This window comes from Lepidochelys olivacea (assembly GCF_965140295.1).
Source record: "Lepidochelys olivacea isolate rLepOli2 genome assembly, chromosome: 12".
Lineage (NCBI taxonomy): Eukaryota > Metazoa > Chordata > Testudines > Cheloniidae > Lepidochelys > Lepidochelys olivacea.
Genome location: NC_140422.1, coordinates 5,027,382 through 5,054,598, shown reverse-complemented (window position 1 = coordinate 5,054,598; position 27,217 = coordinate 5,027,382). Strand labels below are relative to the sequence as shown.

At 56.7% G+C, this 27,217-nt stretch overlaps 1 protein-coding gene across 1 annotated transcript in view; it reads left to right on the top strand.

The window, feature by feature from the left end:
• FHOD1 (formin homology 2 domain containing 1) overlaps positions 1 to 16,759 on the top strand; it is a gene marked incomplete at its 5' end in the record, with an annotated part of 62,662 nt that extends 45,903 nt beyond the window's left edge. Inside the window, 12 exons of the mRNA XM_084644284.1 lie at positions 4,409 to 4,542; positions 5,192 to 5,308; positions 5,936 to 6,780; positions 8,020 to 8,172; positions 9,909 to 10,091; positions 10,604 to 10,723; positions 11,803 to 11,964; positions 12,180 to 12,370; positions 12,766 to 12,958; positions 13,047 to 13,209; positions 15,043 to 15,219; positions 15,732 to 16,759. Of these exons, the coding sequence (XP_084500410.1) occupies positions 4,409 to 4,542; positions 5,192 to 5,308; positions 5,936 to 6,780; positions 8,020 to 8,172; positions 9,909 to 10,091; positions 10,604 to 10,723; positions 11,803 to 11,964; positions 12,180 to 12,370; positions 12,766 to 12,958; positions 13,047 to 13,209; positions 15,043 to 15,219; positions 15,732 to 15,814 (2,521 nt within the window). The 3' untranslated portion in view covers positions 15,815 to 16,759. The remainder of the gene's footprint in view (positions 1 to 4,408; positions 4,543 to 5,191; positions 5,309 to 5,935; positions 6,781 to 8,019; positions 8,173 to 9,908; positions 10,092 to 10,603; positions 10,724 to 11,802; positions 11,965 to 12,179; positions 12,371 to 12,765; positions 12,959 to 13,046; positions 13,210 to 15,042; positions 15,220 to 15,731) is intronic.
• Positions 16,760 to 27,217: the final 10,458 nt, after the last annotated feature.

Sequence of the window (27,217 nt, the reverse complement as noted above, 5' to 3'; positions counted from 1 at the left end):
TTCCCGGCCTGGGTCTCCTCTAGTGCTGGCCACACGATTCTGTCCCCATTACATGCTTCGTGTTGCCGGGAAGCACTTCCTGCAACTCCTTTGCTGGGCTGGGATCTACATTCCACTCAGCAATCAAGGGCCAATCTTTTCTGATCACTGACCCCTGAGCCTGCTACACTAGGCATTATCCTAGGCTGGGGCCAGAGACCTCCTCTTGGGGCTGAGCTTGTCCAGACACCTCCACAGCGATGCAGGAACCCTACTGCTTGTCTCTGCAGCGCTTCCCCCCTCTGCTCCGTCCTCTCTCTGCAACACCGAGGGCCAGCGGAGCACCGTGCAGCCTTCCCCTCACCAGCACGCTGGTTCTTAGGCAGACGTAACCCCAGACGCAGAGAGCACGCAGAGAGCAACCAGCTAGCCCGCTGCTGGGGAGTGCGGAGCGGCCTGGTGCAGGCCCATGTCTGAGTGAGACCTGAGCCGCTGCACTCTGACTGCTGGACTGGCAGCGCCATCCTCGGGGTTGGGGTCTCTGTATAAGAGTCCCTCGTGGTGTTCATTTGGGCTGGCCCCTTGTACTGCCTCTGGATGGAGAGGCGCGGGAAGCTGCCTGGTTATGGCCGGGTGCCCTTGAGGGTTCCAGCACCTGGTTCAGCAGCTGGGCCTGCCCCAGGGCATCACTAGAATCCGCTTTCCAGGGGCTGCTGTGCGTGGCTGGAGGCTGGCTGTGCTAACTGGCAGCTCGTTTGCTGTGGGTCCCAAACTGGGTGTGAAAATGGCTGCCGGGATGCCCTCTGGAAGCATGGTGGGTGTGGGAAGGGTGGCAGCCCCTCCATGAGCCCTTGTGAACGACTGATCCATGCATGGAACCCCATTCCTTGCCCCAGTGACCTTCGCCATGGCTGCTCCTATAACCGGGGGGGGGCCCTCTGCTGAGGGAGGGAGTGACTGGACTGATGGTGGCAGCCTGTTGAGTGACCAGCATGTGCTATGCCCAGGGGGCTGTTGGCTGGCCTAGGGGGCAGGAGGAGCACGCAGGGTGCTGAGCCCCTCGTCTCTGAGTGCAAATGGCAGTTTGTCCCATTGTTAGTGGATCTCGCTTCTCCAGACGGGAGCTCTCAGCAGAGCCTGGGAATGTACGCTGGGCTGGACAAGAGGCTATGCTCAGAGCAGCGGGAGGGAGCCCCAACTGTGGTGGCAGATGGAGGATGTGTCTACACTGCAGTGTTAGCCCAGGGTCAGTAGAACATGACGTAGCAGAGCTGGGATTTGCTAACCTAGGGCTTGTGTCTACACTCATTGGTAACCCCAGCTTAGGAAAGGTTGGGTCCCAAGCTGGGGCTCCAGTGACTTGACTGCACTATGCAGGCCCGAGTCCAACCACCCGTATCCCAGACTTCCTAGCGCCCTCCCAGCATGGGAATGCTCTAGCCCTTTGGTCATGGTGCAGTGCTGGGAAAACTTGACTGTCCACCAAACTTGACTGCCAAGAAGACAAGGAAAGTCGGGACATGGGATGGTGGGATATTTTTGGCAGATGCCCAGAGCACGAGTCCAGTGGGGCTGCATCTACACTGCAAAGCAATAGGGCTCAGACCCTGGGTCCTGGCTTGGACTCTGCCCCCTTATGGGACCCTGGGTTTGCTCGGTTTGCGTGTAGGTGGAAGGCGGTTTCAGCTGGAGCCTGAGTTCAGACCCGGGGCTTACCTTGCAGTGTAGACATCCCCTTAGGGTAAGTCCACACGGGAGCTGGGGGTGTGATTCCCTGGTCCCAGTGCTAGCTCTGATAGGCCAGCGTGCAAAAACTAGCATAGCCATGACCAGCAGGAGGGGCTGTGTGCCCCAGTCCAGTGGCAGCCCAGATACTCTGCACGTAGCTGGGTAGCTTGCCCCTCACGCTGCTCGCCTCGCCCTGCCTCCGCTTCTGCTCCTAGCGCTCTAGCTGGGTCAGAACTGGTGCTGGTGTGACGTCTTCAGCCCAGACGTGCCCTTAGATGGATTGGCCTGGAGAGCGCCGGGGAGAGCCGGGGCTGGCAGCACAGGAGGGGCAGGGCCGTTTGCTCTGGGGCATGCTTTCCCGTTTGTGCTCAGGCTCGGGGCTGTCCTGACACAGGGCGCCGGCTGAGTGGAGCTGAGAGGCGGCTGCCGTGTGGAAAGCATGCGGAAAGCATGGGCCGCGCCGCGCCGGGCAGCGGTGCTAACTGCTCTTTTCTCTCAGGCGAGAGGAGAGTCCCCCTTTGTGTGGGGACAAGCCCGTTCTGAGGAAGTTTGAGTAAGTACAGATGTGTGCTCGTCTTCAGATGTGCCCTGGGTCCCGCTGGAGCCAGGCCTGGGCGCCCCCAGAGCAGAGCAGGGCTCGGGGTGGTGGTCTCTAGGGTAAATGTCACATGGGTCATGGAAGCTGGGGGCAGATTGGCTCCCACGCATCTGCCTCCCCCAGTGTGTGTGGCTGCACTTCCCTTTGCCGAGCTGCGGGGCAGCGCCCGTCGGAGCCTGGCTTGGGCAGAGCGATGCCAGGGCAGGGGCTGTATCCACCAGAGCAGAGAGGTTGGGCCGTGGGAAGAGGGGAGATTGGTTTCCTTGGCTACCTCCAGCGTGCTTTGTGGGTAACTCAGCCCCCGCGGCGAGCACTAGACACACACCTGGTCCCAGCCCTAGGAGGACTCTCCAGCCCTGCCTAATTCCTTAGCGCGCTCTAGCTTGGGAAGCCACGAGCTTCAAGCCCAACGTGTGCTGGAAGATTTTTAGTGTTTCAACCTTTCTGAGTGTCTGGGCTTCCTGGGCAGTCCCAGAAGTTCGACAGGGGCCCTTACCTGTCTGAGGCGCCTGGCTGCAGACCCGAGTCTGCGAGAGCCTCTGCCGGGGAAGGTGCTTGCCTGGCAGGACTCCAGAGCTTTGGGGTGAGCCAGGCCCCTGCCCCTGTAGTGGGCAAGCTGCACCGCAAGGGCTGGAGTACAGCACTGGGAATAGATTGTATCCCTTCGCATTGCCTTTGAGGATCGCATCAGGCAGCTCTCGTGGTGCGAGCAGAAACCGATCTGCTGACTAGTAGGGACAGCTGGCGCGGGCGTCCAGGCCAGCCGGGCCCGGCTGCAGCGTCGCGGTGGCTTCCTTTCCGTGGCAGACGTCAGATTGTCATGAATTGCAGCCCCTGGGCTGTTCATTTTGCCTGGCCACCCCGTTTCCCACTCGGAGTGTGCTGCAGAGGTTTCCCTAACAGCATAGGAGCCAGGCGTTGTCCGGGAAGCTGGAGACGATGGTCGCTGCTTTGGGCACCAGTGAGTCAGTTTGGGACTGAGGGACGCACGCATTAGCTGGGTATCTCTTGCTAATACGATCAGCAGTAAAGTAGTTAACTCTGAGCCCTAACGATGATGGTTTAATTGTTAGCCCTGCAGTGAGGGGAAGGGCTGTCTCCCCAGCCTGAGCGGCTGTTTCAGGCTGAGGGCAGACTGGGGAGACAGCAATGTAGCTGCACCCGTTTCCCAGATCTCAGGGTGACGTCATGGCCACTAGGGCTGGTGGGGGCAGCTTCTTACCCTGAAATGAAAGCTGGGTTCCTGGAGCGTCATTCTGCAGTGAGCAGCCCATTTCCCAGTGAGTTCTGAGGCTACAGGATCCCCCAGGCCCTGTGGGAACTGGCTCCCCTGTTTTCAGGTAGCCTGTGCCCTGGGTTTTGTTGCATTCCCAGCTACCCCCAAGGCTGAGAGTTAAAGCAAACCCATGTACTCAGGCACCTTAACTCTGGAGCCCTTCCCGTCTACCCACTGGCCTCTCGCGTGCCTGCTTTCCCCACGGCCAGAATGCGACCGCCTCTGGGCTGTCGGTGGCAGCTGTCAGCCGTACGTAGCAGCCTGGCACATGGGGGCAGGGGAACAAAGGCAGCACGGTCTCAGCTGGGAACTGCAGTGTGACCCCGGCCCTGGGGATCACTCGAATCACTAGGCAGGAAGACTGGATTGGCGTGTTGGCAGCTTTCGGGGGTGCTGCCCGTCGTATGATGGGGCTGGGAGTGTCAGATGTGGCGAGTCCACTGGGCCTCAGAGGGGGCAGTGTGGTGATTTACAGGGTGTTTCAGAGCTGAGCGGGATGCCTGGGTTTTCTCTGCTCCGATGTGGGAAGAAGGAGCTGGGGACACCAGGGCTTCCTCATGCGCAGGAGCTTGGATGTCTGGCCATGCCGTCCCGGCAGCGGGAGGGGAAGGCTGCTGGACCTGGGTGGTTGTAGGCGGCTGCTGGCCTGAGACACCCATGGCTCTGCGTACTGTATGGTGGGGTGTGTGCTCTGACTGAGGGGCGGAGGGTCCAGGCATGCCAGCAGTCCTGTCCCGGGACACAGCTGCCCCTGCTAGACATGTGCACCGTGGTCCTGTGCCCTGCCTGCATGTGGCTGGTCGCAGACATTGGACTCTCTTTTGCAGAGCTCGCTTCTTGGAAAACCTGGCTTCATCCCAAAAGGAGAGGCTGTCTGCGATGTCCAAGGGGCGGCTTGACATCCTCGCTGAAGCTATTCCAGGGGGCGGCCAGCTCAGCCTAGAGCCACCCCCAGCAGCAGGTACACAGGTCCCGTGTGCCTGGTGAGTGCCATGCAGCCCAGAGGGGCAGTGTGCCACCCCCAGCCGGGCAGTGCCACCTGAGAAGGCAGCAAATTTGCTGTCACTGCCTGGTCACTTCCAGCCCCTCCCTTCCCAAGTGACTGGGAGCTGGGCTGCAAGGTCTCCTCTCAGCCCCCTCCATCCTGGGGCCTTTGAGCACGTGGGGGGCAGCAACCCAACTCCAGTCCTGCTGTGGGCCTTAGCCCACTGCCACAATAGACATACTGGTTCCCTGCGGGGTGGGGGTGCTCCGGACAGCTTGCAGGACGGCAGGGCCTGGGCAAGACACACTCAGACACGCAGCGCATGGGATGTGGGGCTGGCTGTACAGGTGCCAGTCAGGCCAGTGGCACCTCCATCCGTGTCTGCGTGAGCAGCCGCCAGATGCAGGGAGCCCCCTCTCCGCGAGAGGAGCGGGACCCGACCACTAGGAAACGCCCCACCATTGCGAGGACTACACATGTGCACTGGCTATGTGCAGCCCTGGCGTAGGTGGGGCGTGGGGTGTGCGACGACCCAGGCCACAGGGGCCAGCCCGCACTCTCTCCCTTGCCCCTGCCCTGCCCGCAGGCGCCAGGCTGCATAACGACTGCTGTGTCCGGGCTGCAGGGAGGCTGGCGCTGAGCGAGGAGAAGGAGCGGAATGAGACGGCGAACAAGCAGGAGCCCCACGTGCCATCAGTCGGGATCGCTCCGGGGAGGGACGAGAAAGGAGACGGCACATCAGGCAAGGACTTTCCCTGGGACACCCTGTGGCCAGATGCTCCTGCAACCTCCATGGCCCCCTGCTCCCCTCCCCAAAACACGCCTGCTTCTGTGACTAGGGACCCAAGGGACACCACCTTGAACTGCCTGGCGCCTCCCAGATCCCCCTGCCGCTCGCCATGGCTCTAGCCAAGCGGCTGCCTGTCCTGCCACCCCAGAGAGGTGCATCTAGTACCAGGAGAGCACTTCGCTGCAGCAGGAGTGCACTGACCTCGGGGGGCCCTGGGCCAAGGCTGTGGCAGTCAGTGAGAGCCGGGAGCCGGGGGAGCGTAGTGTAACTCCCTGGCTGCAGAGTTGAGTTCTCAGACTCAGAACAGCTGCTATGGAGGTGGCTGTCTGGCCTGAACTCTGCCTGGGGGCAGGTTTTCCATGACTCCTTCCCCGCCCCTTGTCCAGCAGTGGGCCTCGCAGTGCAGGAGACCTGTGCCTCTGAGCCGGGACAGTGTGCAGGGAGAGGCCGCCAGGCCAGCGATGGCCTGACATCTAGGGAAGCAGAGGTGAAGAGTGCTGGGTTGCAGGGAGGCAATGGCACTGTGCCCATGGGAGGGTGAATGCCCTGGACACGCTCTGTCCTCTGGTTCCTCCACAGGGCGCTGTGTCCCCGAGCGGGAGAGCACTGATCCCTGCAGCACCATCTCCTCTGACAAGAAGCTGATCCATGACATGCTGTTTGCCAATAGCCAAGTGGCGCCGGAGCGGGACCTGCTCTTCCCGGAGGCGTCAGCCTCTGCCCAGCACCAACGAGTGGCTGAGGACCAGCCGAGCCAGGCAGAGCTGCAAGGCGGTCGGGACCTGGAGAACGCTGGGCCCCATGGCAAGGCCCCTGACAGACAGGTCTCTGGCGCCCGGACCCGGCTCCCATGCACCCAGGCCAGCGTCGAGGCAGAAGCCAACGCTCAGAGCATGGGGCGGGCCCTCCTGAGCCCATTTAAAAAGGACTCTGAGTTCATGTGGGATCGTCTGGAGCCCAGCCCCATGTTGCTGAGGATCAAAGACCTGGACTTCTCAGACCTGGGGGAAGAGGAAGACTTTGATGCCTTCGAGCAAAAGGCAGTAGAAAATGACTCTTTCCATGTACCTCCCCCACCACCTCCTGGCACTGGAGCACTGGCTATGGGAGGCCTCATGGCTCCCCCACCACCACCCCCTCCCCCCGGTTGCCCTCCGCCTCCACCACCCCCTGTTCCTGGCTGCCCACCCCCACCCCCTCCTGAGTTGCTGGGCTCCCCTGCGCCAGATGGCCGCTCCCCTGCCAAGAAGAAGAAGAAGACGGTGAAGCTCTTCTGGAAGGAGCTGAAACACCACAGTTCCCACGCTGGGGCTGGCCGGTTTGGCCGGGGCACCGTGTGGGCGTCCCTGGAGAGAGTAGAGATTGATGCGGCCAAGCTGGAGCATCTCTTTGAGTCCAGAGCGAAGGAAGTGCTGAGTTCCAAGGTATACAGCAGGTCGGGGGCCAGCAGGCCAGTCCTGGCGGCCTGCAGTGGGTGGCGGGGCACTGTGGGGTGTGGTCCAAGAGCTGGCTGCCATAGCATGTCTGCTGAAGCAGTCCGCGCCCCTCTCCCTGCTGCTCTGTTGCTTAGAGAAGGTTATTACAACTATTTCGCTGTCTTCACTGAGCAGCACGCAGGGCTCTCTGGGAATGGTGGGTGTCTCGAGCCCATAGAGGAATATTGCTGAAGCATGCGGGATGCTCCGTGTGGAGCAAAGGCCCTGGATTAGCTGGGTTTTCTTTGTCACTCCCTTTCTCGTCGCGTCAAGAGGAGGGTGGTCCTGCTGGACTTCCCGGAGCCTGGGGGGGGGGGGGGGGTCACAGTCCTGGGCCTGCAGTCTGAGCAATGCTCAGACACTGCACCTCTGGAGTAGTTCTTTTAGTTCGGTGCATCGAACGTCGTAGGAAAGCACCCTCCTGGGTCATCGATCCAGTCCCTGCTGGCACACGCAGCCTGTGGACTAGTAGCCCTTTGGGAGGAAAGTGGAATGAATTCAGCTTCTCAGAGGAGCGTAATACACAACAAGAGGAGAGGATGAAATTCAGCTCTGCTGGAAGTGAGCTAGTGGATCCAGGCTGCCCTGCACAGACAGATCCTGGCTCCGCGGGACCCATTACAGGAGAAGTTTCTGTAGCAGACAGTCTGTTTGGGGTGCATGCTGCTCTTTCTTGGTAACTGACCCCAGAGAGGGGATCCACTCCTCTTTCTCAGGGCCAGTCGAGCAAGAGAGCCTGGGCGCTTTAGTGTCCCCTCACTGGAGAGAGAAGGGGCCCAGTCTCTCCAGATGCAGCTCGTTTTGCACCTGGCATGGCCAACGGCATCTCTGCCAACTTGAGCCAGAGGAGGTGCTGGAGATGCTGGCAATAGTGGAAGTGCCAGAGCTCTGCTGTGACCCCTACCAGCGTGCGAGGCTGTGCTCTGAAATGGCAGGTGCTGTGGGGTAATCTCCTCACCCGCGGGGGTCAGGAAAGGCCTTACTTCTCCTGGGGGTAGCACTGCAGGATGTCCTGGGTGCATGGGAGAGTGGGGAGGGGGAGCTGCCTTCGCCAGATCCTCTGTGTTGACACTGATTGGAATAGCTCAGGGGCCTGCTGGGGAAATGTGGCTGTTTCAGGGTAGCCCGTGCGCTCCTAACCTGCCTTTCAGCCCCTTTTCTTCCGTTTCCCATTGCCCCCCCCCGAAGAAGGCTGCTGACGGGAAGAAGTGCACGGTGGTCCTCGACCCCAAGAGAAGCAATGCTATTAACATCGGCCTGACGGTGCTGCCACCCACTCACATCATCAAGACGGCCATTCTCAGCTTCGACGAGTTTGCCATTAACAAAGAAGGAATTGAGGTGAGCTGCAGCCATTCCTCCCACGAGCCGTTTCTTGGTAGTAAACGTTTCCGAGTAAAGAGCAGATGAACTCCTGCCCCAGAAGGTCACCCTGCCCGAAGCCTGTCCCAGGCCGTACTGTGTTTCTCCTCAGCACCCCTGTGTGCGGGGCAGGGCTGTTGGCCCTGCCATGCACAGAGAGGCTAAGGGACTGGCCCAAGGCTGTCTGTGGCAGAGCAGGGCATTGAACCCGTGTCCATTAGTGCCCTGGCGCTGGACTGGCTCCTGTAGAGGCCAGCAGCACTCCCTGCCTGCAGTGTTCTCCGACAGCACTCCGGCTCTAGGCCTGTGCATGCCACGCAGGTTTTCACGGAGCCTAGATTAGATCATCTAGTCTGACCAAGCCAGAGCATTTCACTGTGTGATTCTGCCAGCCCCAGCACCCTCTGGAGCACAGCTCTTAGAAAGAGAGGCCCAGTCTTGATTTAAAGACTGCAAGGGACAGGGAATCTGCCCCAGAGCTAGGTCACCTGTTCCAGTGCCTCGTTATCTTCATTGCTAAAAAGGTGCACCTGATTCTGGTCTGAATTCTGTTGGCCAGCTTCCAACCACTGGCTCTCCTTCGGTTTTTATCTGCTCGGCTAAAGAGCCCTTGAGTGTCAGAAATCTTCTCCCCATTGGCCCAGGAAGCCACCCATCCAACATTCTGCTAGAGGAGCCTTAAATACCTTAAATAATTATCCTGTCATTCCTTAGGGACATGGGCAGGGGTGGCTCCCAGGCTCAGTCCCCAGCTCGGGTTCCCCGTAGTGCATTACCGACGCGGGAGGAGATTTCTGGGGAGAAGCAGCTGCTGTTAGGAGCGTGGGAGCTGGTGCGTTGTCTTCCCCAGCCTGTGGATGCTGCTATGTTGGAGAGTGAGAGTCCAGCACGGGCCCTGCGTTGTTCTTTCCTGACATCCTTGTGTGACAGTCGCTGCATCTAGATGGTGGTTGGGCAGCCCCAGCATGGAGCTGGGTATTCGTGGGTTCTTTGCAAACAATGTCTACCCCAGGCTGGCTGACTAGTCTCTCCCAGCCCTTCTCCAGCTCCAGAGTTCATCACATCTCATTGCATTTTGGTTTTGCCCTGGGCTTGGTCTGTGGATGCCTGTGGTTTGGGGAGGATGAGTGGGTGCGTTTCTCTGGTTCCCCCACACACTCTGTCCTTTGCTGCCATATGGCATAGTTTTGCAGGAGGGGTGCTTGACTGATTGTTCCCTGGTTCCCCACTAACAACTAACAGTCCCTTGAAGGAGAGCCCTGCGTCCAAGCCCTTGTGAAGGCAGACTGGAGATGGCTGGAGAATGCTGTAAGACTGCATCCCCGTCCCCTTTGCTCACAGCAGTGCTCGCTCCCAGCCAAGCCCCACTCCCGGCTCTGCCGGTCCTTGTATTCCCTTCTGGCCAGAGTGAGCAGAAAAGCACCCGTGCACCCCCAGGGTATCGGCACTCCAGAGAGTTATTCTGCTGAGACCAAGAGTGTGCAGGCCTGAAGGCTGTTTGGTTGTCCCATGCCCTGTTGATGCTCGTCCCGGTGTGGGGTGGGGAGGTGTCAGTACTCTCCCAGGTGGGCATAGCTAGTCCAATGAACCATGATGTGTGACCCTTTAAGGCTACCACTGAGACCAGCTTGACACAGGACTACTGGTACTGCTCTCTGTTTGGGCAGCTAGTCCTGACCTGCTGCCTCGGATGTGCGGCTCCTTGTGTCTTACAGAAAATCCTGAGCATGGTTCCCACTGACGAAGAGAAGCAGAAGATCCAGGAGGCGCAGCTCACCAATCCCGATGTCCCCCTGGGCTCAGCCGAGCAGTTCCTGCTCACCCTCTCCTCCATTAGCGAGCTCACGGCTCGGCTCCAGCTGTGGGCCTTCAAGCTGGACTATGAGAGCATGGAGCAGGTAATGGGGCAAACCCCAGCCCACTGACTGTTTCCCTGGCAAACCGGTTGGACCGTGAACATCCCTGACCTTTGGGTTTGGTAATGCAGATTCCCCTGGGCATTCCCACTGGATCTCTGCACCCCCCTGCCATGCCTGGGGACCTGGGCCGCATACATGTATCCTGTGGCACTTCAGTCCCTGCCTGGTTTGGATAAGGGCATGGTACAGCCACGCTCAGCAGCTGTAGGCCAAGGGCCCGGTCCTGCCCTGCAGGGGCTGGCAGCCTGGCTTTCCAGGCGTGGGATTCCCCTGGCTCGGGTGAGTTCCGCGTCTTTCATGCTGAATCCAAGGCCAGTGAGTCCATGCGGAGCTGCCCTCTGTCCCAGGGCGGAGCGGAACCCGGGTTGGCCGTGGCTAGTCCCTGGCTCCCCGACAGAGTGGTGAGTGCTGCCGTGAGGTGGGATGTACGCGGGCTGGAGCTGGGCGTTGCTGATTTACCAGTCACAGCAGCTGCACCTTTCCCTGTTCAGGAGATTGCGGAGCCTCTGTTTGACCTGAAATTGGGGATGGAACAGCTGGCCAAAAACCAGACCTTCAGGTGTATCCTGGCTACTCTGCTGGCCATGGGGAACGTCCTCAACGGATCCCAGGTGAGGGGTAGAGGGAGGGGCCTGGGGTCTCCTGCAGCTGCCAGCGCAGAGCTCCTGGGGGACGAGGTGGCTGCCAGCCGGGGCTTAGAAAGAGATACAGAGTCCCCAGCTGATGGGAGTTCCTGGGCTGCCAGCGCAGCTGTGTGCCCAGACCTGTGGCTGTGCGTAAGAGAGCAGGCAATGCGTGCAGCAAGGAACTTAGCACCCGGGGCTAAGGTGCCAAGCTAGGTGGGAAATACTGGGGGGGGGCTGGCTGCTGAGGGGGCCGGTGCATGGTAGCAGGGGGGCCTGCAGGGTCGCGCCCGGTGGGCTGATGGGGCTCAGTGCGGGGGGCTGGTCTGTTGCTTTGCTGCAGAACACACCGAGATCTTGCCAAGTGAAAATCCATGCAGGGAGGTGTAAGGGAGAGCAGATCGGAGGATGGAGTCCGCTCAGTCGGACTGGAAGAAACTACTAAGGGGAATGGTTATCTGTGGAATGATGGTGCTAGGGCCCGTCTGGGATTGTGCCAGGTGCTGTACGAACACATTGTGAGAGGCAAACCCTGCCCCCAAGAGCTCATGGGCTAAACAGACAAGGCGTGGGAGGGGAAACTGAGGCAGAGAGGGGATAGCCACGCAGCAGGTCGGCGGCTGTGCTCCCAGTCAGCACTGTACCCGCTGGACTACACACTGGTGTCCAGGGAAAACAAAGTGGGAGTAGACTGTGTGCAAGGCGGCAGTGCCAAGCTGTGGGTGGTCCAGCTGGGATGCTGGGCCGTAGCCGAGCTGGGAGGAAGGGGGTACAGAGAATGTCTGGAAGGACGTGGGGTGGGGTTAATCAGATCAAATAGCTTCAGCCTCCAGAGGAGCAAATGGTGTAGACACAGGGCTTGTGCATCACCCCTGCCGGGGAAGGCCACGGGCCTGGGACTGCAGCTGTGAAACTCAGCCGGAGCTAGCATCGGAGCAAGTGGGAGCCCGGCGGGAGAGGCCCGGGGCAGCATCAGCTGCTGGGAGAGGGCAGTGGACTCCAGGAAGCAGCAAGGAGAGGTGACCCGGGCTCCTTTGGCTCTGGCTGAGCCTGCGTTTGGGTTTCAGAGCCGGGGCTTCGAGCTGAGTTACCTGGAGAAGGTCTCGGAGGTGAAGGACACCGTGCACCGGCAGTCCCTGCTGCACCACCTGTGCCACATGGTGGTGGAGAGGTTCCCCCAAACCAGCGACCTCTACTCGGAGATCGCAGCCATCACCCGCTCAGCCAAGGTCAGACGCTTGTCGGAACCAGCAGATATTCCAGCTCCCCCGCCACTGCCCCCAGCCCTGCCGACCCAGGGAGCGACACCTGAGTCTGGCGAGGCTGCGTGGCTTCTGCAGGCTCCGGGGGGGACGGACGGACATGGGGGTCATGTGGGGACGCAGGGCAGCGAGGGGATCCCGAGCGCAGCACGGCCACGGGTACATCTTCACTCCTTCCTCAGGTTGACTTTGACGAGCTGGCAGAAAGCCTGAACCAGCTGGAGCGACGGTGCAAAGCATCATGGGACAGCCTGAAGGCCATCGCCAAGCACGAGACCAAACCAGGCCTGAAGAGCAAGCTGACGGACTTCCTGAAGGACAGCTCCCGGAAGATCCACATTCTGAAGGTGGTGCACAGACGCGTACTCCACAGGTCGGTCTGCCTGCTGGGCCCAGACCCCCTGGTCCTTGTCAGGCTGCCCTGGCAGGGCAGGGGTCCAATGGGGGTGGGCGGAGCAGAATTTGGCAGGGGGGAAGGGGTGAACAGGGGTGACAGGGAAGAAGGCTGGGGGGGGCGGGGAGCATTTGACTGGGTGGAGGGGAAATGTTCCTTATTCCCAGTGGAGTTGAGAGTGTTCCCAGCCCTGGGGGGGGGCAGGGAAGTGGAAGTGGGGGGGGGGGGAATCCGGGCTGGTTCTAAGACTCCCCCTCCCTTCTGGCAGTGGTTGTCAGGGCGGCCTGAGGCGGCTCTAGGTGCAGGAGGGATCGGGGCTGGGTCGTGGGCCCCCATGTCCTCCCCTCACCCCCAGCTGCTCTGTCTCTCGGCAGGTTCCGCTCCTTCCTGCTGTTCCTGGGCTACCCGCCTGCGGCTGCACGGGACACAAAGGCAACGGGGTTCTGCCGGCTCCTGCGGGAGTTCGCCCTGGAGTACCGCACCTGCCGAGAGCGCGTCCTGCAGCAGCAGCGCAAACGGGCCGCGCACCGCGAGAGGAACAAGACCCGGGGCCGGATGATCACGGAGGTACAGGGCTGCCCTGGAGGACCGGGGGGGGTCTGCTGAGCCCGATGCCTCCCCCTGCCCTCATGCTGGCCGTCTCCTCTCTCCGCAGATGGAGCGATTCTCTGGCATGGCCAACAGCCCTGAGGCAAGCCCCTCTCCAGCCATCGGGTCTGCCAGCCCGGAGCAGCAGGTGGATTCAGGCCACGAGACCATGAAGAGTGTGTTGAGCTCGGCTGCAGAGCCCCACAGCCGGCGCAGCAGGGCCAGCCGAGGTAGGGGTGTGCGGCCAGCCCGGTGACTCTGCACTTGCCCCGTGGTGGTGCCGAAGGGCGAGCCGGGCAGCCGCTGACATGACCCTGACTGCATCTCTGTGGCTCTCTGTGCAGGCCCCAGGCAGCGGCTCAGCTGGGAGCATGCCAGGGCCCCGCACTGTACAGAGCCCGGCTCCCTCAGGGCACTGGGCTGTGGGCGCGGATCCCACCCCACGCAGCTGGGAGCATGCCAGGGCCCCGCACTGTACAGAGCCCGGCTCCCACAGGGCACTGGGCTGTGGGCGCGGATCCCACCCCACACAGCTGGGAGCATGCCAGGGCCCCGCACTGTACAGAGCCCGGCTCCCTCAGGGCACTGGGCTGTGGGCGCGGATCCCACCCCACACAGCTGGGAGCATGCCAGGGCCCCGCACTGTACAGAGCCCGGCTCCCTCAGGGCACTGGGCTGTGGGCGCGGATCCCACCCCACGCAGCTGGGAGCATGCCAGGGCCCCGCACTGTACAGAGCCCGGCTCCCTCAGGGCACTGGGCTGTGGGCGCGGATCCCACCCCACACAGCTGGGAGCATGCCAGGGCCCCGCACTGTACAGAGCCCGGCTCCCTCAGGGCACTGGGCTGTGGGCGCGGATCCCACCCCACGCAGCTGGGAGCATGCCAGGGTCCCGCACTGTACAGAGCCCAGCTCCCTCAGGGCACTGGGCTGTGGGCGCGGATCCCACCCCGTTCCGCTGGCTCTCTGCTCAGCATGGTCTGTTCTGCAGCTGCTCCTGGGCCTTGCTGTATTTGTGGGGCCTCAGGCTCATTCCTGCCCATGCCCCAGTGCTGGTCTGTGAGCAGCCAGGGACCCTCGGAGGTGCTGTCTACAGGAATGAAAGGCCCTGTGACACAAACTGCCAAAACACCCCCTTTCAATGGGAGACGTGCCCCTGGGGGTCCTGCCATCCTGCACCCTCCACACAGCTTCTAGAGGACAGGATGCTGGGGGCCCAGCCGGTCCTTCCTCTCTGGGGCACGACTCTGGGGCCCTGGCTGACTGCTGGCTCACTGCCCAGCTCAGCGCTGCTGGGCTGCCCCATTTGTGGGGCCCCTTGGGATCGGGGAGATCGAGATCGATTACTGCTGGGCCAGCTCCCTCTCCCTGCAGCGGGGCTCACTTAGGGAGAGGTGGGGTGCAGGATGCTCCCCAGCCAGGTACGGCCCCACACCCCATGGGCCCCAGAGCACTGGCCTGAAGTCGGGGACACCACACGGTCCAGTCCCCAGCTGCAGGGCACCTGGGCGTTTGGTGGGAGCATGGGGTGTGGGAGGGATAAACAGGTGGGGAGCCAGTGCGGGGACGGGTTGATGGGGTGCAGAGGAGAAGCTGTTGCGGGGAGGAACAGCTCAGTGGTTTGAGCATTGGCCTGCTAAACCCAGAGTTGTGAGTTCAATCCTTCAGGGGACCATTTAGGGATCTGGGGCAAAAATTGGGGATTGGTCCTACTTTGAGCAGGAGGTTGGATTAGATGACCCCCTGAGGTCCCTTCCAGTCCTGATATTCTATGATTCTGTGACTCTTGGGGATGACAAGAATTCGACAGTGGAGGGAGGAGGTGGTTGCTGCGGGGTTAGCTGATGGGTTTGGTAGTTGTGGGGGGCGCGGCAGTAGGGCAGCCATGGGGGAGAGGTGGGAGCTGGCAGCTGCGGGAAGGGAAGCAGCCAAGTGGCCATGGGCAGATGCTCTGGCTGTGGCAGAGGGTGTGGCTGGGAGAAGGCTGAGCTTGGCAGGGGGATTGGCTGCTGCACACCAGCTGCTCCGATTCCTTGGCTGATGTTCCTGTTCTCCCTGGGCAGGCATGGGCCGGTCAAGCCCCTCCAGTGGCTCCATGCCCCAGGAGGACAGCTCTGGCTCCGTGGCCGATGCCTCGGATGAAATCATGGATCGCCTTGTGCAGTCTGTCACGCACAGCACCGGCCCGCGGTCGGGCGCCGCCAAGGAGCGCAAGAGGTCACGTGTCAGCCGGAAGTCCCGTAAGTGCCATCCCCAGGCCGAGCCTGCCACGGGGCCAGGGCCGAGCCGTGCCATGGCACTGCTGGGCAGGAGAAGCTCTGCCAGCCAGGGCGACTGCTGGGAAACTGGCATCATGGTGTCTGGTCTGACCCGCTGGGCCAACAGTCTTCACATGCAAAGCCTGTGGGAGGCAGAGCCAGGAGCTGTGCAGGGCCTGGTGTGGGCACTGTCCCAGTGCTGCTGCCAGCCCGTGCGGGGGAGCGTGCAGGGGGCAGACCCCAGGGCTCCCACCATTGGCCCCAGCTGGCTGGTGCTGTGGGGCCGTGCAGGCTGGAGGCTGTCCCACTCCTGCAGAGCACGGTGTGGCTGGCCCAGAGCCCACAGAGCAGGCGGGGGCCCCTGGCGGCTGGGCTGAGCATGTGGCCATGTCGCAGTTTGGGCTGGCTTGATGGAGCCTCCCCCTGTGGCTGTTCAGAGCAGGGATGTCCTGTGATGTCGGCAGCAGGGCCCTAATTCTTGCCTTTTCCCCCAGTGAGGCGGACTCTGAAGAGCGGCCTGAGCGATGACTTGGTGCAGGCCCTGGGCCTGGCGCAAGCTCCCGGCTTGGAAGTGTGACGGTTGCCGTGGCCAGCGGAGCCTGCCTAAAGCCCGCGATGTCCCACTCCCAGAGCGAGCGGGGCTGTGCGCGCCCTGAGCGGGAGCCCGGCTGGCCCAGGACAGCGCTCTGTGGCCTGGAGGAAGGCACTTGCCGGGCAGGGCCACTGCTTGGGGAGCCCCGAGCCCCTGCCCCGGGGCTGCAGCCCAGCTCGCCTGGCACCGCTGGAGCCCCTCTGAAGCCTCGCCTGCTGGTGCCACGGGATGGGCACTCCCACTACAGTGGCTATTGCTTCTCCCCACCCCCAGCGTGGGTCTCCCTGCATCCTGTCCCCCGCACCCTGCCCCGTGGGCCCCCCTGCCGTCTGTCCGTCCTGTTTTCCTGCCGTGGGGCCGTGCGCTGAGCAGATTTGCTCTGGGGAGGCTGGCATTGGAGCCCTCTGCGGGGAGCTGGCAAGTGGGACTCGTGCTGTGGGTTAGTTCGGCTGGGCCCTGCAAAGAGACGCGCTGGCTGCAGCAGGGGCTCGGGCATGGATGCGCTGCATGGCACTGCCATCGCAACCACTCTCAGCTCCCGGCCAGCCGCTCCTGGGTGCCACCCCATCTCCTTGGGTTTGCCTCCTGCCTTTCCCCTTCAGGTCGCTGGGTTCCAGGGCTTCTCCGACACTTCCCAGGGTCCCGCTAGGAAGTGAGTAGCATTTCCCTGGTGGTTGACCCCTGCGTCCTCCCAGGGCTCCCAGCCCTTCCTGGGCGCTGGTGATGGGAGGCGGCTTTGGGCGGGGTCTGCGTGTGCACTCGCTGAGCAGTGCATGGAAGCCCCCGTCTCCTGGGGGAGTCGCACCCGTTACAGTGAGTTGGGTCGCGTGTGTGCTCTCGTCGCCCTCCAGCAGCACGTGGGTTGTGAGGGGCCCAGTGCAGCCGCTGGGGACGGTGCCAACTGGACTGAATAAAGACGCCTGCCGTTCACTGCTGCTCCGCGGTCTCTTTTCAGTCCGGCCGGGCAGGAGCCCAGCTCTCCTCTTCCCTGCCCCTCCCAGCTGTGTCCAAGGCCAGCGGCCCACCGTGTGCAGGGAGCTCCTCCTCCCGCCCTGTGTTTCGGCCGCTGGGCTCGTTGGCGTGGGTGCTGTGGTGTGGTCCGGGGAGGGCAGGTGCTGCGGCGAAGGGCGTGGGGAAGGCCAGGGCGAGGGGGGATGTGCTCCAGCGGTGCCCGCTCCAAGCAAGCGGGGTGTGCAGCGTGTGGCACTGTCCCCCGCCCCCAGGAAAAGCCTCCTCCAGGCTGCCCCTGTTCCCTGCAGAGCCCGGCCTGGCGCGGCAGAGGGGCTGGAGGTAGGTTCTGGGTGGCAGGCTCATAGCCTGACTCCTGGGCTCATTTGAATGGTTCTGTCAGGCCCCAGAGAGAGGGTCTGTACCTGCCTCGCTGTCTGCTGGTCCCGGGGCCCGGTGATGCTCGGGAAGTGCAGTCGTTATCCCAGCAAGGTCAGGTGCTCTTCCCGTTCCCCCCGGCCAGCGGGGGGGGAGTGTGCAGCCCTCCAGCAGCCAGACCACAAGGTTACACGCACAGCCCAGCTGGAAACCATGGGGGGATGAAGTCTGGTGAAGAGGTAGGGCCCTCCAATGCACCTGTCTGGGCCAGGCTGTGCTGCTGAGGGGGGCCGGGGATCCTTCCTGACCCTTCTCCCGCTGGTGACCAGCTGTGCACTGAAGCCCAAGGTGGGGAGACCCTTTCAGTTTTTACCTGAGTGCCTCAGTTGGTCACTTGGGCAGGAGGCACCCAGTGGGTAGCACTGCAAAATACAGAGAGAAACTGAGGCACACATAGAATTTATAAAAATATTTCAGAAAATTCCCACTGCCATACAGAGCAGGCCGAGCGTTCAGTCATAGGAAACAGAAGAGGGCGCTCGTGGACATAGAACTTAACTAGCAGCGCCAGGACAGTGACCTAATTCTCAGGAACGTGTCCACAGGCTCTTTAATGCTCACAAGTGAGGCCCACAGTGCTACACCTCAGCTATAAGGCATCTCAGCTCCATCCCTGCTCAGACATCACGGAGGTGACCGTTGTCTGCGGGAGAAAAGTAAAGGGGTTTGGCTGGGTGGCCTAGTGGGTCATGTCCTGGGAGTAAAAACACTGCATACAGTAAAGTAGGAGGGATGTACAATGGAGGCACGCTTCCATGCTGGAAGCCAGGTAATAAACAAGGAATTAGGCTCAGTTATGAAAAAGAAATTGGCTATGATTTTGACCCCTGCCCCTTGTGGGAGGAGTCACGTGACGGGGATGTTACAGTCACTGGATACACCCTGGTCAGGAAGGACAGAGTGAGCAGAAGGGGCATGGCCTGGACATCACAGATCCTGTCCCCTGCGCTAGTGACTGACTGTTCAGTTCAGAGGGGCAGGACTATTAACTGGGTCAATGTTTTAATGATGTGTCACAAGGCAGGACACTGGGTGGCGTCTGTTATAGAGACCAGTCGGACAAGGGAGCAGAATAAGCAGCTGCTTAAACATCCGCCCCAATGTGTAGAAAGAAAGACCGTGTTATTGGGGGGCGATTTCATTGTCCGGGGGGGAGGCATGCTGGAGCTTTCATGCTGCCACTAGTAAGATATCCTTGAAAGGTTCTAAAAATTATAGACTACTTTCTGACACAAGAATTGGGGTCATTCCTCTTTCTGATAGATACGACTGAATTGATCATAGAACTAACTTTGATGGTTGTGTAGGTATAAGCGATCGTGACAATTTCATTTACTAGGTGCAAACAATATAGTCAAGTCCAGGAATATAGATACTTGATGCTTTAAAAGGGCCAACTTCCCCAAAGTGAAAACAACCATGAGCAAAACTGAAGGGGAGGAAATAATTAAACATGCAAATATGAATGGTAATTGGGAATGGTTTAAGAATGCTTTATTAGATGCAAAAACACAACAAACACTCACTGTTCTGCAATCACAAAAGAAGGCTTTTTCATTAATTTTAAAAAAGTCCTAATGAAGAGGAGAGGTGAAAGAAGCAATAAAAATATACATATAACAAATGGGAAAATGGGGAAACTGATACCGTGGAGTACATATCAGCAGGTAAGAAATGCAGACAATTGAAAAGGGAAGCTAAAAGTATCAGTGAAAAATCTGTGGCAGGGAGAATTTTCAAAAGCGGCTAAATGACTTACGAGCCTGAATCCCATTTTCAAAAGTGACTTAGGTTACTAGGGTCCTGAGAAGGTGTGTGATCTGGAAGGCTCTTAAGCTGCACCATTACCATGAGAGGCAGGAGAAAAAGGCCAGCTCAGGGATGGGGCTGGGCTCTCTACAGATACCCAGCATTTAACAATGCCATAAAGCAACCCTTGTGGCAGCTTAGCACACCTATGTCCAGCCAGACCCCTCGGTCCACATAGTGTCTCCCTCCTTGGAGTCTCTGTGGTGCCTGCTGGGGAGTTGCTCTCTGTCCCACTCATCCTTGTTGCAATGACACTTTCCTCCAGTATCTAGTCTGTGTTCCCTGGCACAGCTTGGTGCCATTGCAGCATGTTGCCTGAGCCCATCCCTGTTCTTTGGGCACTGGGAAGCCACATGACGCCTTCTCTTTCCCCCAAACGGTAAGTAATTACCATCTTTAACACCACTGGGTGTGTGTGTGTGTGGGGGGGTTCTTTCTGAAGAACAACAGGGAGTCCGGTGGCACCTTAAAGACTAATAGATTTATTTGGACATAAGCTTTCGTGGGTAAAAAACCCACTTCTTCAGATGCATCTTCAAATGCACCTGAAGAAGTGGGTTTTTTACCCATGAAAGCTTATGCACAAATAGATCTGTTAGTCTTTAAAGTGCCACCGGACTCCTTGTTGTTTTTGTGGATACAGACTAACACGGTTACCCGCCAATACTTTCTAAAGACCCTCTCCAGCTAACAGGAAAGGGAACGAGGCCTGTTGTTACAAGGAAAGCCTGACATTGCAAATGCTTGAATTTTTCCTTCTCTTCTGTATCTTTTAATAAAAGGTTAAGAGGATTGTCAATGGTGTGTTTGCTGTGGGACTAAGCAGGCTGAGGTCTCTGTGTGCCAAGCCGCAAACAGGGCTGGGTTACCACCTTTGACTCTCTGGGACCATGTATTTCATAGACATTAACACAGCAGGGGCCTGCGACTGCACGTGAGTGTAGAACGGGATCCTATGCTGCTTTCCCAGTCTCTCTGGGAGAAGAAGGGGAGCCTCACGCAGCCTCAATCTCATGGGGATGTTACAAGAACAGCCATGCAGGGTCAGCCCAATGGTCCAGCTAGCTCAGTGTCCTGTCTTCTAACAGGGGCCAATGCCAGGTGCTTCCAAGGGAATGAACAGAACAGAACAATCACTGAGTGATCCATCCCCTGTCATCCAGACCTAGCTTCTGGCAGTCAGAGGCTTAGGGACACCAGAGCACAGGGTTGCACTCCTGACCATCTTGGCTAATGGCCATTGCTGGACCTATCCTCCAGGAACTTATGGTCTTTTTTCCATCCAGTTATAGTTTTGGCCTTCACAACATCCTCTGGCAACAAGTTCCACAGGTTGACTGTGTGTTGTGTGAAGAAATACTTCCTTTTGTTTGTTTTTAATCCTGCTGCCTGTTAATTTTACTGGCTGACCCCTGGTTCGTGTGTTATGAGAAGGAGTAAATGACACTTTCTTATTCACTTTCTGCACACCAGTCATTTTATAGCCCTCTATCATATCCCCTCTTAGTCATCTCTTTTCCAAGCTGAAAAGTTCCAGTCTTCTTAATCTCTTCTCATAAAGAAGCTGTTCCATACCCTTAATCTTTTGTTGCCCTTCTCTCCACCTTTTCCATGTCTGACATACCGTTTCTGAGATGGGGCAAACAGAACTGCACACAGTATTCAAGCTGTGGGCGTACCATAGATTTATACAGTGGTATTCTGATATTTTTTGTCTTACTATCTATCCCTTTCTTAATGGTTCCTAACAATCCATTAGCTTTTTTGACTGCCACTACACATTGTGTGGATGTTTTCAGGGAACTATCCACAATGACTCCAAGATCTTTCGTGAGTGGTAACACCTAATTTAGACCCCCATCATTTCATATGTATAGTTGGGATTATGTTTTCCAATGTGCGTTAGTTTGCACTTATCAAACTTAAGTTTCATCTGCCATTTTGTTGCTCACTCACCCAGTTTTGTGAGATCCCTTTGTAACTCTTTGCAGTCTGCTTTGGACTTAACTATTGAGTAATTTTGTATCTTCTGCAAACTTTGCCAACTCACAGTTTACCCTTTTCCCCAGATCATGTATGAAGATGTTGAATAGGACTGGTCCCAGTACAGATCCCTGAGGAACACCACTATTACCTCTCTCCATTCTGAAAACTGACCATTTATTCCTACCCTTTGTTTCCTACCTTTTAACCAGTTACTGACCCATCTTGTACCATGACTGTTTAATTTGCTTAATGGCTATTGGTGATGGACCTTGCCAAAGGCTTTCTGAAAGTCCAAGTTCACTATATCCTCTGAATCATTCTTGTCCACATGCTTGTTGATGTTCTCAAAGAATTCTAATATATTGGTGAGACATGATTTCCCTTTACAAATGCTGTGTTTACACTTTCTCAACAAATCATATTAATCTGTGTGTCTGATAATTCTGTTCTTTACTATAGTTTCCACTGGTCCTGAAGTTGGCCTGTAATTGCCAGGATCACCTCTGATGTCTTTTAAAAACATTGGCATCACATTAGCTGTTCTCCAGGCATCTGTCACAGAAACTGATTTAAGTGACAGGTCACATACCACAGTTAGTAATTCTGCCATTTCACATTTGAGTTCCTTCAGAACTCTTGGGTGAAGACCATCTGGTCCAGGTGACATAATACTGTTTAATTTATCAATTTGTTCCAAAATCTCTATTGACACCTCAATCTGGGACAGTTCCTCAGATTTGTCACCTAAAAAGAATAAATTGTGTGGGATTTTCCCTCTCATCCTCTGCACTGAAGACCAATGCAAAGAGTTCATGTAGCTTCTCTGCAACAGCCTTGTCTTCTCTGAGTGCTCCTTTAATGCCTCCTTCATCCACTGCTTGGTTGGCAGATTTCCTGCTTCTGATGTACTTAACCATTTTTATTTATTTATTTATTTATTTATTGCTGTTCGTTTTTGTGTCTTTTGCTAGTTGCTCTTCAAATTCTTTTTTGGCCTGTCTAGTTATACTTGGCTTGCTAGAGTTTCCTTCTTTCTATTTTCCTCAGTAGGAGTTGACTTCCAATTTTTAAAGGATGCCTTTTTGCCTCTGACCACTTTTTGCTCTGTTGTCTAGCCATCATTTAGTAAACTATATGAAGATTTATTGAATAGGAAAAGGACATTTAGAGAGTTATTTACAAGGTTAAAGCAAGCCAGCATAAGCATACAAATGAGTTAGTCTTAGGTTTCAAAAGGTAATATACATTTCTATCATCAGCAAGCTCTATTTGTCCCTTAGGGCTAACCCAGGCTAAGCAGCTGGCGATCTCTTGCTTATGCCTAGGAACACCTCCCCTCCCCCTCCCCCAGCCCCCAGAGTACAAGCAGCACAGAGATATCTAGTTCCTTTGGTCTGGGGTTCTCCGGCCATGTGCTCTGAGCTGCAAGCTCAGCTGATAGGAGGAGTTAACTTGCATAACTCATTTTCACGTGGAGAAGAGCAGAACAATGAGTCTTTAGTCCTTTAGCTGACGATTCATCAATCCAGAAGTGGGGAGTGTCCAGTTGTATGATCCAACCACAGCCTGTCTGGTATCAAAGGGTCTCCTCTTTCAGAGGGGGCCTAACAATTTCTGTAGAACAGCTCTTCCCACTAACGTACGTCCTGCCAGGAGTGCAGGGGACTGGACTAGATGACCTCTCAAGGTCCCTTCCAGTCCTGTGATTCTAACGTCCTTCTCCTGTATGGCGATCCATGTGTGGTCACAGTACAACTGCCCAGGTACTACATTACAATGTGGAATACAGATATTGCAAGTAAGATCAGTGCAGGCAGCAACTTACAAGCATTTAGTAGAGCCCAGACACTCCAAACTTTCTTATAATTCTAATATCTACCATATTAGTATTAATCTACAAGTGAGCCAGATTCCAGCTATGTATCTGTTCGTGTCCAGTTGAGACCTGGGGATCTTGGCGTGAGCTGGCACCTGGCCTGCCAGCGTCACAATATTGTACTGAATATTTCATATGGTAAGGTTTGACGCTATTGAAATGAAATGTTTCAGTGGTCCTGATTCGATAGTTTTTGACATTTCCGTTCCCCAGAAGATTTTGAAATGTTGGCTTTTTGTTCCAGTTCGCAATTCATAATTTATTTATTTATTTATTTTAGAAATATCGGGCTTTCTGTGGAACGGGAGTTCCATTTTCCAACCATCTCTACCTATCACCAGAGCATGTAAGGCAGGGTAGTCAATAGGCGGCCTATGGGCCAGATCGGGACCACCAGATGCTTTTGAACAGACTGTGAAATCTTTTTATTATTAGTAGTAGTATTTTTATTATTGTATTATTTTCTCTGGAGTCTGGACCTTGACTATACCTTGACCAAGAAATTTGGACCTTGACAAAAAAATAATTGACTACCCCGGTTTAGGCTATGAGAACAGAGATTTTCTTTGCCTGTTTTTGCCTCATGTCAGTGCAAGATGAATTCCAGAGCAAGACTCCTGAGCCACATGAGGGACTCAATGGAGCTACAGACACTGCTGATGGCATCTTGCTATCAGTATGTTCAAAGGAAGAACACTGTGCAAACTTTTGCACCATGCTCTAGAAGTCCTGCAGAACTGGTGCCTGCCTCATCCTACTGCACAGGTCAGCCTGAGTCAGTAAGGTATGGTGGCTACGGTGAGAGGGATCAAATTAGATACCGCTTAAGTGAGTATGAAACAGAAAGAGTGGTATGCCCATGTAGAGCTGGAGAGAGCCCTGGACATCTTGACCTGCCTGTCCTGAATGTACCCCGTGCTGGGAACTCCCAAAGCACGAGAGTGGAAGTACTCAAGCAGATTTCAAGATGCTCAAGGCTCCCAGCATTCTCTGAGTGAATCCCGTGTGGGTAGAATGTGCCGATGTGAAAGGCTTGGACGCTGACACCCTCTGGCCACAGATCAGCTTCTGCAAAGCAGCTGTAGGGCCCCTGGGGCCTGAAGACATCCCCACCTCTAAAGGAGAGAGGCTGAGTCTGTTTCCATGGACTGTTCTCTGCTGAGTGGCCAACAAGGGGCTCCGTAATGCCAAGGTGATGGCTCCAGCTAGGAACCAGACAAAGTTGACCGCCTCATTGATCAGGAGTGGGTGGGTGAGATTCTGTGGCCTGCATTGTGCAGGAGGACGGACTAGATGATCATAATGGTCCCTTCTGACCTTAATATCTATGAATCAGGGGGCCAAACAGCCTTCAGACAGGAACAGCTTCCAGTCGTTCCTGGCCAGGCCTGGACTCCATCTGGGGAGCTGTTGGTGAATGGAACAGGACAGGGGACTCTTACCTGAGCTCCAGCTTTACTTGAGCAGGTCACCTGTGGCTCAATGCACCCATGAAGGCCTCAGTTAGTGATCCACTGACCAACACAGTGTGTCCGGGGTCCCCAAGGGGCCACACTGAGATTGCTTGATCAGGGCAAACCGCAAAGAATGGGGCAGAAAATCCCCAAAGCTGGTGGTTATTTCTAATACTTAGATTCACCAAGCCAGCTACAGAATAGCTTCTTCAATCCCTTACTCCTTACCCAGAAGCCAGAAACACAGTACCTTAAAGCAACCCAGCCTTGGGCTTCCACCCAGACACCCTAGTCAAATATGATGAGGATTACCGAAAATCTTGTTAATCATATGAAAAGTTCTACCAATCCCAAAGGATCGGACACATGACCCACCAGGTTAAAGAATATCTCAAGCTCTTACCCAAATACACGCTTACAGCCCATTCTTATTAACTAAACTAAAATTTATTTTGAAAAGAAAATAGAGTATTGGTTAACAGATCATTATATATACAGCTATGAATAGAGTCCTTAGGTCAGTTTCATAGTCAAGATGGTGAGCTTTGGAGTTGCAAGAGTCCATTCAGAATTAGTCCTTAGGTTGCCATCCAATGTCCAATATCAGGGTGATCTAGATAGAACTGGAGACCTCAGTCTTGAGGCTCAAGCTTCCCCTGATGAAGCTTAAGCAGATTTGAGATGAAAGGATCAGGGCCCAGAGTTTTTATAGAGATTATTGGCAGGCTATGATAACCTCTTGACAGCATGTAGTCCTTGGGTGAACAATAGGCAATTATCCTAGCTTTGAAGTAGACCTCCTGTTTCCTAAGCACCACCGGTAATTAGCTACATGGATTAACATAAGGCAATTGCCTGTCTCTTGCCATTTGCAGGTGATTTACCACAAGCTTTGAGGAGGAGTTAAGACAGTGATATCACTGCATTTGCAGTTCATTTAAATGTTAACATCTTTTTTTGATCTCTGAATTAACGGAATACAGTGATAGTCAGGAACTGTTTGGTTACATTGTTAACCTCTAACAATATAAATGTAAACACACAAAACCACAAACATTATCTACTAATGTGTCTCTGAAGGTTGAATCTGGGTCAGTTAGCCTGCTAGTTGAGTAACCCCTTCTGGCCCCTTCTTGGCTTTCTCAGCTTGTGAACCAGGAACTCTACAGTCTCCTCTTAACCTTAGAGATGGTCCCTCCAGCGTAGGGTGAACGCATGGTGGTAGGCGATAGAGGGGCAGGTCATTGACGGGGGCAGGGTCAAATGGATTTGCTTTAAAAAGTGCCTCTGACGTTGTTTCCTCTGTCTGCGGCTGCTCGGTCAGCCTGTGACCCTGCAGTGGTGGCTGGTTTGCTAGGTAGGAAGGAGCTGGTGGGAGAATTGCCATGATTGAGTGCGGTTGCGTGTGCATATCTATATGGGGGAGGGGGCAGGAGCTGTGTGTAGTCACAGCTCCCTTATGGGGACGCTAGCCCAGGAGGGTTTCCCCTGAGTCCTGCCTGTGGCTGTGGCCCTGTCCCCAGAGTGCACCGGTGCCCAGCCCAGTGCAAGCCCCTCTCCCAGCTCTCTGGGCTGGAGACCGCGCTGCCGTGGAGACTTGGAGAAGGTAAAGTCGCCTCGGGAGGGCAGCCAGAGTTCACGTCTGGCTCCAGCACACCCAGGTAGGGCTGCGGATGGATGGCAGCCAAGAGTCCGTCCTGCCCGCTCCCCCTGCTCATCGCTGCGTGGCGAAGATGGATCTCGGTGCACCAGCGGTGGTGCCCACCTGGCATGGCACTGGCAGCACCTCGCGGTGGGAACCAAGCCGTGGATTGTGCCGGGTTCCTGGCCAGGATTTCTCACCCTGGGAACTGTGAAGGTACATTTGTTTTCCTACCTGTTTTGTTTCCTCACTGTCAGAGAGGGACTGGCACCGCTCAGGCACCTTTATTGCTCTTGGCTCCCCGTCAGTTCCTGTGGTGCCTATGGGTTGAGTAGGCTCATGCCAGAGGAGAAACCAGCTGCTTGGCCTGCAATCCGCCCATGAGCCATGTGTCTTGGAGCCAGCAAGGCAGAGGCAGGTGCCAGCCCTTGCCGGGAGGAGCTCCTGCTTGGTTAGCCTAGCTTGGAGCTCCCAGGCCTAGGGGAGCTTCATTAACCCCCTGAGCATCATCACTCAGCAAAGCCAAGCCTCGCAGCCCTCAGGGGGCCTCCTGGCCCACTACCACGTGCACCCAGCATGCCCTCGCTTTCACTGGGTGTCCTCAGCCACAGGTCTCCTGGCTGACCCGGTGTGATGTTCTGGGGTGCAACACCGAGCAGTGAGAGGTTGTGTCACCATCTGCCCTGTAACCCTGGGTACTGTAAATGCTCTGTGCTGCTGTGGCTCCCAGCCAGGACGCCAGCAGACAAGCATGCAGGGTCACACCCTGAGTGTCTTTGTCTGTGCAGCCCTGGCTCAGTGCTCTGAGCCCAGCAGCCTGCCTACGACACAACAGCCCCACCCTAGTCTCCACCAGCCTGGGTTACTGCTTGCAGGTTGACCCCAGCACACCCCCAGTCCCGACTGTCTCTCAAACTGTCTGCCCTGCAATGTCCAGCCCTCTCCTGGCCCACTCACAGACCTTATGAAGTTTGCTGTTCCCTTTAAAGGAACAGTAGAACTGCCATGTAATGCTCTGTTTTATTCGAAGCACTGGATTGGTTTGTAGTCAAAAGTATAGCACGTTTATTGAACAAAAGTCCTAGGTTAAATGATCCTCCTCATCCTCGCTGTTCACACCAGGGGTCTGAGTCTTGGGTTCCTTGGAAGTACCCATGGTGGTGTGTAGCGGGGGGGGGGGGGGCATTGTGGGACAGCTGCTGGAGGACTATTAGGGACAACATCAGTAATTCAGT